The 12,894-nt window shown below is 41.9% G+C and overlaps 1 protein-coding gene across 1 annotated transcript; it reads left to right on the forward strand.

The window, feature by feature from the left end:
* The first annotated feature begins 282 nt into the window (after positions 1–282).
* On the forward strand, positions 283–12,478 carry SIX4 (SIX homeobox 4). The gene is made up of 3 exons (XM_037835302.1): positions 283–1,157; positions 3,889–4,577; positions 8,081–12,478. The coding sequence occupies exons 1-3, from the start codon at positions 283–285 to the stop codon at positions 8,875–8,877; spliced, it is 2,361 nt and encodes a 786-aa protein (XP_037691230.1). The 3' UTR covers positions 8,878–12,478.
* The last annotated feature ends 416 nt before the right edge of the window (positions 12,479–12,894 follow it).

Here is a 12,894-nt window from a genome sequence, read left to right on the forward strand (position 1 = left end):
CCTGTGCCATATAGTATGCAGCAACCCGAGGAGTCACGTTGGGGGAACGGCAGAAAGCAGCTATCCGTTTACACTACTTTGCTCTAGGAGCTATCTTAATGGTGACTGCGTGGCCGGGGGGAAACCTGATCGGCCAGATCCAGCCGAAACCGGGAGGGAGGGAGTGGGCTTTCCGGAGGGGGGGAAGGGGGAGGAAGACGGAGAAGGAGGAGTAAAAGAGGGGGAAAGAAAGAGGAAAAAGTACGAGGGAGTGAGGGAGGGAGGAAAATAAACAACAAAAAAATGTCCTCTTCCTCCCCCACCGGGCAGATTGCAAGTGCAGCGGACATCAAGCAGGAGAATGGGATGGAAAGCGCCTCGGAAGGGCAAGAGGCGCCCCGAGAAGTTGTGGGGGGCGCGGCGGCGGGGCTGAGTCCCCAGGCTCCAGCCCCTTTCCCCCTGGAGCCGGGGGACGCCGCGGCCGCCGCCGCCGCCAGGGCGAGCGGAGAGGAAGGGGCAGTGGCGGCGGCGGCGGCCGGAGCGGCGGCGGATCAGGTACAACTCCACTCGGAACTTCTGGGCAGGCACCACCCCGCCACGGCCGCCGCCGCCGCCGCCGCGCAGACCCCGCTGGCCTTCTCGCCCGACCACGTAGCTTGCGTGTGTGAGGCGCTGCAGCAGGGGGGCAACCTGGACCGCCTGGCCCGGTTCCTGTGGTCCCTGCCCCAGAGCGACCTGCTACGTGGCAATGAGAGCCTGCTGAAGGCGCGGGCGCTGGTGGCCTTCCACCAGGGCATCTACCCCGAGCTCTACAGCATCCTCGAGAGCCACAGCTTCGAGTCGGCCAACCACCCGCTGCTGCAGCAGCTCTGGTACAAGGCGCGCTACACCGAGGCCGAGCGAGCCCGCGGCCGGCCGCTGGGCGCCGTGGACAAGTACCGGCTGCGCAGGAAATTCCCCCTGCCCCGCACCATCTGGGACGGAGAGGAGACGGTGTATTGTTTCAAGGAGAAGTCGCGCAACGCGCTCAAGGAGCTCTACAAGCAGAATCGCTACCCTTCGCCCGCCGAGAAGCGACACCTGGCCAAGATCACCGGCCTCTCCCTCACCCAGGTCAGCAACTGGTTCAAGAACCGCCGGCAGCGCGACCGGAATCCCTCCGAGACCCAGTCCAAAAGGTGAGCGCCAACTTTCCTCCTCCTCCACCTTCCACTCCCCCACCCCCTTCCCAGCTTTCTTTCCTCCAAGCGCTCGCAAACATGGCGCTTACCTTCCCCACCAGCCTGGTCCGGCTGCCCACCTCTCCCCGCCCCCCACCTTTCTCCGCGACCGGGGTGGGGGGGGCGGCGGCGTTGAGGGGCGGGGGAAACTCCCTCCTTACCCTCCCCCTCCTCCCCCCAGAAGTTTCTCGTTGTCTGCCTAGAACTCAGTCCCCGCCCCCACCACGGCTGGTCACTGCGGCCGGATTTTCCACCCCCATCCCGCTGCCTTTGAAGTTGCCACTCTCTCCCCTGTTCTGGCGGGGCGAAGAAGAGGTGTACGGGCGCCGGAAGGTCGCTCTCGCTGCCGCCCGAGGCCCACAGAGGCTGCTGGCGCCGGCCGGGGTCTGCACCTCCGCGGGGTCAGACTCCGCCCGGCTCGCATACGCTCTCCCCGACTCCCGTAACTGGGCTGCCCCCCAGGCCTGCGCTGGAGACGACGGTGGCGGCTTTGGAGGGAGGGGAGTGTTAGGTGGGAGCTGGCAGCGCAGAAAGGGTCTGGGAACGTCGAGGTTTTATGTGACAGAGTTAATCATTCACCCTGCCTGCTGCGGTTCCCTTCGCGGCCGCGGCAACCTGGGGTGCTGGTGCGACTGGGCTCTACAGTGTTTTGAAACCTGATTCTGAACTCCTTCGGATCGGATTTCAGCGCCGCCGGGGGTAGCGTGGCTGAAGGGCCACTTCCTCGGCCCCCAAACATTGCTTGGCTCTCTCCCGGTGCGAATGGTGGGGGTGGGGGGACAAGATGGTATAAGACGGGCTGCAGAAAAGGAGTTGGGGGCGCTATCAACTCAGCACCTCCTCTAGCGCCCACCCTATCGGGTTTGAACTTTTTGACTGGCAGGATTTTCCCCCTCTCTGGTAGAAAATATTGAGTTTTCCACCTCTTTTGTGCGCTCTCCCGAGTCAGACACTTGGTATGTGTGTCTGTGTGTGTATTGTGGGGCGAGGTAAACTAAAGAGAAGGGCGTCCTAAGAGATGTCTCCAGCCCCGCGGAGACAGGAGACAAATAATCCAAAAGTACCCCGAAGGTTCTGCTAGGGAAAGACTGGGAACTGGGGAACCCGTCTGGAGCAGTAAAGGTGACCACGCAGCGCATTCCAGAACCCACTGCGGCGGACCCTTGTCGCTCCTACCCCTGCGCCCCTGAGGGTCCCCGTCGGCTCTGAAGCTGCTAACAGTAGTGAGGAAAGGAGAGTGGGAGGCGCAGTGCGGCGCGGGGCGTCGAAGTAACCCAAACAAAACGCGCCCCGCGACACGCCTGCACCCTTCCGCAGACCCCAGGCAAGGCGCGTTCGTTACGCCGCACTACCTGCCCCGGCTCCCGCTAGAGGCCACGGATTCCGGCGTTTGAAACCCCGAAGGAATCTCAGGGCCCGAGGCAGAGGTTGAGGAGCAGACGCAACGCGTAGGCCAACTGCCCGCCAGTCTCTGCTCCTTGGCCGGGCGCTTTCTCCGGCTCTCCCCTGCCCTCCGACGCGGTACGGTGCGAACTTCGCCCCCACCCCTCCACACCCCGGTCCCCTGCTCAGTTGCTTGGTTTAGGCCCCTCTCCGGATCTACCTCCCACCCGCACCCCCAGTGAGTCACCCTAGCAGACGGCTACGGCGGTTCAGCCTCAGCTCATAAATCAAAGCGCTTTCTACGCTCCCGGCCTCGCAGCCCAAAGCCGGAGTAATCCCCTCCCCTCTGCTTGAAAGCGAACCCACCGCGGGGCATTGCAGGGATGTAGGATCTTTTGCTGGGCCGAGTCCTGCGGCGCTTTCAAATTGCCTCTGTTCCCACTCCCTCTTTCTCCGCCGCCCAGCCTCAGACCAAATGGGAAACCCCCACTACTACTCCCACCCCGATTGGTCTTTCCCCCAAAGTAGGTAGCTGAGGATCACAGTCCTTGATTGAAGGCGCTGGAAAAGGGATCTGGTAAGTTACAAGGCCTCTGAGTGACCCACACCCTTTCCCTCCCACCTCACTAGGGCACTGGATGGTGTATGTTAAATAGGCCCCTATGGCTTCCTTTGGATTCAAAGGCGACTGCACGTAACTGTCCTTGGGTTGAAAGTGCCTTGCCTACAACAAGGACAGCCACTTTGTTGAATGAGAGAGTTGTCATTCTGGTGGAGTAGAAGTTTGGGAGCAGGTGAGAAAATAATCTCTTGTTAACTAACTGGCAAATATAATAAAGCTGAACACGTCACACCTCGTGCTCCATTGGCAGTTTTATCTACCTCCAAAATAACACTAATCTGAATTGGTTTGAGGGCAGGGGAAGGAGTTCCTAAATAGGAAAGATTAACTGCCTTATTTAATGAATTTCTTTCTATGTCATAAGTAGCATATTTAACAGTAGGGAATAGTACTTCAATGCCATAAAAACCTATATACAATTCTTCTTTTAAGCTCTAAAAGCTGAATTTATGTCTTCCATATCTCTGACTTTCCCTGCATTTATTGTTATTATAAATGGTTGGAATCCACGGGTTCATCTTCCCAGAAAGGCCTGTAGCCTGAACAGGACTAACAGACATCCTGCTGTGCTTTCCTTAAATACTGCCTTTAATGGATTTAGAGGCTGGTTTTCTAAAACAAATGGCACTATGTAAAATGTCATCCTCCTGACCTTCTGAATGTTTGATTTCTCCCTCTATGCAGTGAGTCAGATGGCAATCCCAGCACTGAAGATGAATCCAGCAAGGGGCATGAGGATTTGTCTCCTCACCCACTCTCGGGATCATCTGATGGTGTCACCAACCTCAGCCTTTCCAGTCACATGGAGCCAGTATATATGCAACAAATTGGAAATGCTAAGATATCATTAAGCCCTTCTGGTGTTTTGTTGAATGGAAGCTTGGTACCTGCAAGTACTTCATCTGTCTTCCTTAATGGTAATTCTTTTATCCAGGGACCCAATGGAGTTATCCTTAATGGATTAAATGTGGGAAATACACAGACAGTGTCATTGAACCCACCAAAAATGGCATCAAACATTGTGAGCAATGGTATATCCATGACTGACATACTGGGGTCTGCCTCCCAGGATGTGAAGGAATTCAAAGTCCTCCAGAGTTCTGCAGCTAACTCAGCAGCCACCACCTCCTATAGCCCCAATGCCCCTGCATCATTCCCAGGGCTGATACCCAGCACTGAAGTGAAGAGAGAAGGCATTCAAACAGTGGCTTCCCAGGATGGAGGTTCTGTAGTAACTTTTACTACACCAGTGCAAATTAACCAATATGGTATTGTCCAGATCCCCAATTCTGGAACAAACAACCAGTTTCTTAATGGGAGCATTGGATTCTCTCCACTGCAGCTGCCTCCTGTTTCAGTGGCAGTTTCACAAGGTAAAAGTCTCATTTTGTACCATAATGTAATGGTGAACGTGTTGGTCAGCTGCTGTAAATGATGCATTTTCTGAGTTATATGATTGATGTTACTGTTCAGATACCTTATTGGCTGCCACAGCTGCAGAATAGCCTGAATTCAGTTGTTGTTCCTCACAACATCCATGTAAAACCCAGCTTGCCTGATTCCCTCACATCATGGGGATGAGCTTTTATTTGCCTAACAACTGAATGGAAAAATACAGTTCATAGCAAGTCTTGCCAGTTCTACAATTATGGAAATATAAGTCAATCAATGCTTACAAAATTACCCACTGCTTGACATCTTAAGATTAAAAATTAATAATATTGCTTAAAACACAAAGTCAGTCTCACAGTTGGTAAGAATGTATAGTTTGCCTAAGCATTATTTATTTGACAAAAAAAATATTTTAGAAGAGCAAGCTAAAAAGACTGCATCAATTGTGTGAGTCATGTTCCTGCTATAACTCAGACTGACAGACCTAAAGAAAAGCTAGTAGAATATGTTATTTGGTTTTTATTGTGCTGCAGGTATGCTCACCCCCTAAAAATGTGTACATTTATTTAAGAAGACAGCCATTAGCCTTAATTTTCATGTTTGTAGCTTTGCTAAAGGCAGCTCAATCTGCTAGAGAAAGCACTGATCCGAAATTCCCGAAACCTGAGGATGATAATTCAGTTTTTCACTGACTTTTAGCAAGTCTGGGTCACTTTATGTAATTTTGTCTACACAGAAATAGGAATGGTAAGAATTTGGCAGTAGAGGTTAGAGTCCTTTGAATTAGAGTTGGAGGTGTTAATGTTAGTTTGCCTTCCTGTAAGGAAATCTGAAATTTAAGATTTTTACAAAAGCAAAATAAATAGTTGTTGCCCTTAAATATTGGCTTCTTGTAAGATAATTTTACAAAAAAAAAAAAAAAAATCAATTTATGCACAACTGTTGTTCCACTATTATGTTCTACTTCAGGTTATTTGAGGCATTAATGACAAAAACTATTCTGGAGTAAATTTCATTCGTACTTGTTTCCCTGTAGGTAAAATGGTGTTAAAATACCGCAATTCTGCAGCACACTGTTCATTTGTTTATTGTTCCAGCACACTATTAATTTCTTCATTATTCCTCGTTATGGGAAGAGTTAGGCAGAGTCAAAATCCAACATAGAACAAAAATATGAAAAACATAGGGAAAGCCAAAATGCTTAGTTTTATAATAATTTCATGTTGATCTAACCCCTTTTCCTTGTTTAAGAAAATTTCCTGACAGTAGGTAACATTTTAAAGACAAAGTTGAGCAAAAAATATGGTATGTGTATTGAAAGAGGAGGAGAAAAGCAGAGATACTTTTGATATATAATCTAGAAAACCGCTACCAAAGAAAATTAGTATGAACTAAAAGCTAATTTTTTTAATGAAACATTTAATAGGAAGGGGAATAGAAGTAGGAATAGCATTTTCAGTTAAAATAACTAAGATCAAATGACCACTGTCAATCCTTAGGCCATCTGGATTAGGATGGAGGCATAAGTTTAACCAGATGGGTCCAGGAAGCAATGGTCCTTTATAGAGATTGAGAATTGCAGTTCACAATAAAGCACATTTTGAGGATTCAGCCTTTCCCTAAAACAGATAGTTAGCCTTTTTTAACAATTTTTGGACAAGGTAAATTATCTTCCTGTAGTTGGGATTTATATGAAAAAGCATAATATCTTTATCTTTTACTCACTTTGTAATCTGGGAAAATAAGGTTTTTTTATCATCATTACTTTTTAAAGTTATATACTTTGTACTGATATGATTGTTACTGATTTTTAAATTATTGTTCAATTTATAATTGAATTGCAATTCTACTTAAAAATCAAATTTTAGATCACATCTGCTTTTTCCCTTCATTTATAAATGTAATAATTTCTACACATTATATATACGACAGTAGTGGGGGAAAACCTAGCATCTATTATGTTACTTTGGCTTTATCAGAAAATAACAATTTTGTTCACATCTACACACACACACACATACATACAAAAAATAAGTATCTATTTGAGATGTTTTTTGCTACATTTTAGCAGCCTGAGAGACTATCTCAAAGTATGCTTAAGTTGAAGTTAAACCTTTTCAAATAAAAGCATTTGTTTTTCCTGAAACAAAGCTCAAACCTACCTCGAAATGCTTTTCTTGACCACCAGTATTTCAGTGAATACTTTTGGTGATTAAATGTTGGAAAAGACATCAAGTAAATATAGTGTTTTCAATTTTTTTCTTTTTATTAAAGACATTCCTTTGTATTTAGAGTTATTAAACATGTTTGGAAGACATATATACAGCCCTGTGGCACTTATTTATCAATACAGGTGACAATATAATCACAATTATTATAATAATTCAAGAAGGAAAACCTTTTAGGTGAATTACCTTTAACATTGGGCTGTTTTCTCAAAATAAAATACAGAGTTCACGGAACATCTAATTTAAGATCAGAGTCAACAGCCCACCTAAATAATTCTGTTACAAAACTCTCCCCAAATCTACCTTTCTTTCAATAGCAGCATTTGAGAGCCTGGATCATCTAATTGCCATTGTTTCACTGTGCCTATGCAAAGACTCAGAAAGTGTTTTATTTGAGGGGGCAGGGAGGGAGATCTAATTCATCTACATTGTCTGAGTTATCTGATTGGAAGATCTTCTCAGCTTTCCACTTAATTTTTTTTTCTAACTCTGGTCTCTACAGACCATTATAGTGAGAGCCTCAAAAGGTACAAACCTTTTAGAGAAGCATTAGCTCTGTTTCTTTATGTTAATCTATTTTGAAAAGATTTTGAAAAGCACATTTCAGTATTATCATTAATTCTTCCTATCACTACAGCACTGTTTGAAAATTCAAAACTGGCACACACAAAAAAGAAAAAAAACACACTTTGAATGTTTTGTTGACTTGATATTATTTTATGGTTAGTTTGGTAAAAGTTTGAAACTTGTCTGTACAGGTTTATATGGTTAACTTTAAGCTCCAGGGTAACTCATTTTATATAATGTTTTCTACATTTCCATTTATATTTTATGTCAGTTCGTGAGCCGTCCTGAACAAAGGCACTTTATTTTGTATTTGTGTTTTCTAGTTCTAACTGGCAGAGCTAGCACTATCAGCTAACTGAGAGATAGCAAGTCAGTAATAATGAACCAGAAACTTGACTGAAAGAACTTGGAAAGAATTTTTTTTTCCACCCTTGGTAAACCAAGGAATTAAAATACAGATTCTAGGGCAGACCTGACACTTACTGAGGTAAGCTCTCAAGGAATGGAGCCTGGGAATCTGTAGTTTCTGTGTTCAATGTGATTCAACTCTACCAGGATTGGGCAAAAGTTAGTATTAAGAAGTGTTGCTTCTTCGTAGACACTAAGCCTCAGAAAAATCATGTGTGTAAAGAAGTAATTTCATTCCCTATCACTTCCTTCAATGGTAATCTGTACTTTATTCTTTCTAGGTAATATTTCAGAAAATTCAAGCACTTCAGATGGGAGCACATTTACAAGTGAGTCCACCACAGTTCAGCAAGGAAAGGTTTTCTTCAGCTCTCTTGCTCCCAGTGCAGTGGTGTACACTGTTCCTAATTCAGGACAGACTATAGGATCTGTTAAACAGGAAGGCTTGGAGAGGAGCCTGGTATTTTCTCAGTTGATGCCTGTCAGTCAGAACACACAAGTAAATGCAAACCTGTCTTCTGAAAATATCTCGGGGAGTGGTCTCCATCCACTGACCTCCTCATTAGTTAATGTGTCTCCAACTCACAATTTTTCCCTGACTTCCCCTACACTACTAAATCCCACTGAGCTAAACCCTGAAATTGCCGATAACCAGCCAATGTCTGCCCCTGTGACAAGCAAATCCACTACAACATCTGTCAGCAACACTAACTATGCAACTCTTCAGAACTGCTCCCTTATTACTGGTCAAGACCTAATGTCAATCCCTATGACCCAGGCATCCCTTGGGGAAATAGTTCCTACAGCTGAAAACCAGGTGGGTCACCCCTCCCCAGCAGTACACCAGGATTTTGCCAGAGAACATCGTTTGGTTCTACAATCAGTAGCTAACATAAAGGAGAATTTCTTACCGAATTCTGAGAGCAAAATAACAAGCAACATAATGATGCTGGACTCCAAATCCAAGTATGTCCTAGATGGCATGGGTGAAACTGTCTGTGAAGACCTAGAAACAGACAAAAAAGAGCTTGCCAAGCTCCAGACTGTCCAGTTGGATGAAGATATGCAAGATTTATAAACCTTAATTCTCTTTTTTTTTTTTTGCCATCAGTGGACAGATCTTTTCAAGAAGCCCTGAGGACATAAAGCATTTTCCCATTTAAAAGAAAACACTCTAGTTTTTTATTTAAATGGATTAAAGAGATTTTGAATTGGTTTGTTATGAAGACCACACAATTATACAGGAGTGGAACTGCATTTACTGCAACCTTTTTGCTCACATGTGATGTTCTCTTTTAAGTAGATGGAAACAAAAGAACAAGATGAAATGTATCAAGTCAAAGTATATCATTTGGTTCACTTAATATAATTCTAGGATCAAAATGGACCTTGATAAATAGTTTTTTAAATTAAAAATGTATGCACCTAACACAGCATATTAAATAGAGGTACAGAGTGTTTGAAACAATGCAATTCTTTTTGTTTACTTTTACTCCATGGGCATTGATGAGGTTAAGAAGCATAAATGTAACTCCAATCTAAGGGTGTATTTTTGAAATTAAGTAGCTTAAATACACACACACACATACACACACATTTCTGTTTTTCACCATTTTCCCAAAAATCTTGGTTTAAGTTTCTACACATTTCCAAATGTGATTGCTAGTAATTCAGTGTAGCTGAAAGAGTTTGGAACTCCACTAAAAACTTTAAAACAAACTTCAGTATGAATGTAAATATATCAGTACTGTAAGCAGGATTTGAGTAATTACAGTGAATTTTATTTATACTGTATGTTTCTCTTACAATTCAGGCACTATGAACTGAAAAGAGAACTGTTTTCTTACTGTTTAATTTATTTTTATTGTTTGAACAGGAAGTGAACATAGTTGTTTCCAACAAACTACTCCTTTTTGTAGGATTTTAAAAGTAATAGTTTTTATCAGGAGTCTGTTAAGGTCAATGTTAATAATACTGAAGCAGGAAACCTAACTCCCAATATTGGAATTTTTGGTACATTTTTTCACATACTTGTTCTTTATTTAGCAACTTTGATTCATTTAAATATGTTTTCTATAGAATGCTATGTGCCTTTTTACCTTGTGGCCTTTTTATTATTCTTGCTAAAGTACAGAAGTGTCGACAAAAGCACTGATGGTTCTTTTCTATTTTCCAGCAGGGTTATGTCACCACAGAATTACTTTAAATCTAAAGAACTTAAATTCTATCTACATATGTATAATGTTTATGATGGAAATAGATGAACAACCAAATATTGTTGAAACTTTTCATTACAATGAAAATAGCACCAATTAAATTGTAGCCTACCAAATAAAATCAATCCTGTAGGCTATCAAAGCAACCATTTTTTACTACAGAAAGAAGATATGAATTCTATTGAGCAAAAATCTTTCCTGTTGAAACTTCTAAGTGTTCTAAACGTTTTGAATTAGTTGTTACATTATGACACATGACTTTTGTTTGCACCACATTATGTCTTTAAAAGTAAATCTTTTGGGTTTCTGTAAGAAGCTTGTTTGATACTGTTGTAAGCCGTGGTTATAGATTTTATCAGGACTCTGAACACAAAATGTAATAATGCAAATACATATATGCAGTGAGTAAAGTTACTCTCTGGTCTCTAAAAAGCCAGAAAGGTGAGAAAATTATCTTTTCAGAGATGTTTTAAAGTTGTTGAACATAAAAATGTTACATCTTATTTTCCTTAATATCAGAACAAAGGGTTTCCTTAATGTTGGTAGTAGATTTCTACATGCCCATCAGCCAAGCATGTTGAATAAGGGCCACAGAGGATTTAACTTTTGTTGTTATGCAAATGGAACTTTAAAGCATAGATTAAGAGTGCACAAAGAATTCCTCTCCCATCATTTTGATAAATAACATATCACTTTTTATATGGAATTAGTGGATATTCCTAAACTGCTAAAACTACATGGTTTTTGTTTTTGTTTTTGTTTTTGTTTTACAAATTCAGGTGTTTTAGAGTTCTCTTCCACTCTACTATTACTTATGCAGCTTGTTTTTTCTTTGGGTGTGTGCTGATAATGTTACTAAAGATTACTGATTACATGGTTCTGTAGTGTAGTTTACATGAAAATGATATTTTACACTTGATTGCTGCAGGTTTCAAGAATTTGTTACTTATTTTTAAATACCCTTTCAATAAGGGAGATGGGGAGGTTTAAAATTATTTGTGATATATATATATAACTGTAAAAGTTTGATATGTCTTCCAAAAATATATTAAGCTTCTCTTTTACTCAGAGTTCTTCCTCTTTTCTCCCTTAAGAAAAAGAAGAGATAGCACAAAACTTTACTTACCTAGGAAACCTATTCATATTCCCGACATGTTGTAATTATAACCCTACGATTACCTACACAACATAACAAGCAAGAATCAACACACATTATAAAGAACTTATTGTTCTTTACTATTCTTTCAGTAAAATAAGGGCCAGTTTGTATGTAGCCCATGTATATGTGAATAGAATAACACAAACCCCATGATCTCCTTGCACAGAATTGCAAATTTTGCAATACTGAGGGCCAGACTCAAAACTCTTGGAGTTCATGTGGCAGAACTTCCCTCTGACATAAACCAAGGCTTGAAGATGCTGCAAATGACCCTCTATGATACCTGAAAAGGAATCAGAATAAGGGTAAATAACTCTCCCTATAAAGCCCAACGTGCTGTTGGCTGTGGGATTTTTGTTGTGAACCTATCTATGCACTCTGTCAGCCAGAATTTGGCATTTAGCTCTTAGTTACATCTAATAAAGGACAGTCTATTGTTTAAAGAGAAGGTGCATTTGTTCCTCAATCAAGTAAGAGCACCTGTGTTGTACTGCTTTATATCATGTATATTTATGGTAGTGAAAAGACTCTTTGAATTATATACATGCTTCAGTGCCTTTCTTGTGTTAAGAAAGGCAGATAGATGGTATAGCCATAGATAAAAATCAGTAGTAAATTGCACACTGACCTTAAATCTCCCTGTGTATGCCCTTGGTATCTTGCATGATAAAAGTCAGATTATTGGGCATATGTTGCAACCTGCCCTGCTACATGCTAGACAAGTGTGCATTAGTACATATCCACAAGTTCTTAATTCTTTAAAATGTTTTCAACAGTTCATCTCATCATAAAAATATAACTAATTTAGTAAAACTTTGGGGAAAAGAATTAAATTTTACAAAAGATGTTTCAAAATCTTCCTAAAATTATTAGATGATAGAACCTAATGGTTATTTTGTATCTAACTGATACATTTCATGTTAATTTAATATAATTATTACCACCATACATTTTATTAATCAAAATTGTTTAGCATGTGACTCTTGGCTTTCAGAGTTCTCAAAAAAAATTTATTCTTTTGTTGCATGTACTGTATGTTTAGAGGCAACCAGTTATGTACTCAATATGGTTTTACTGTGCCTTACACAAAGTAAATCTACAGAATGTATATCATGGGATGGGGTAACAAGTCTTTACTGCACTGTTAGGTGATGGCACACAGAGCATGTCCCAGAACATTTCTGTGCTTAATTACCCAACCAAAGAGATCTAAAGTATGTATGTTGTACTGTAATAGGGGTTTATGCCTGGACATTTAAGTGTTGTATTTGTTTTCTGAAATGATGTGAACTTATTTTTCTAAACACTATGCTGAATAAACTTTATATTTATACATACGTCAAGTTGAAAAAAGTTATTTTGGAATATTATGTTTTAAAAGAAATGCAAGTAACCCACCTTGCTAGGCAAGAAACAATGGTGATTTTATTTATCCCTGGAGAAATGGAGGAAAGTAAGCAAAAAGTGGAGGGAGAGCCCTATTTATAGGCTGACAACTATTCATGAGGCCAACAGGAGTAATTCTGGAAAAAAAATCTGTTGTTTGTACAGAATTATGCAATTAACTTAATCAACTGTACTATATACTAAGAGCTAAATGATTAATTTTTATCCTCCCTAAAAGGGAAGAAATATGTCTTACTCATTTTTGTGTCCCAGGAGATACGTATGGTGCCTAATACACCATGGGTGCTTCATAAGGTTTAGTGGAAGTAAATTG

The sequence above is a fragment of the Choloepus didactylus genome, chromosome 4 (genome assembly GCF_015220235.1).
Source record: "Choloepus didactylus isolate mChoDid1 chromosome 4, mChoDid1.pri, whole genome shotgun sequence".
NCBI classification, from domain to species: domain Eukaryota; kingdom Metazoa; phylum Chordata; class Mammalia; order Pilosa; family Megalonychidae; genus Choloepus; species Choloepus didactylus.

Excerpts from the sequence above, each read along its gene's own strand:
- SIX4 (XM_037835302.1), top strand. The coding sequence starts at position 283 with ATGTCCTCTTCCTCCCCCACCGGGCAGATTGCAAGTGCAGCGGACATC. Across the intron at positions 1,158-3,888 it reads TCCGAGACCCAGTCCAAAAG|TGAGTCAGATGGCAATCCCA; the intron begins GTGAGCGCCAAC and ends CCCTCTATGCAG. Across the intron at positions 4,578-8,080 it reads TTCAGTGGCAGTTTCACAAG|GTAATATTTCAGAAAATTCA; the intron begins GTAAAAGTCTCA and ends TATTCTTTCTAG.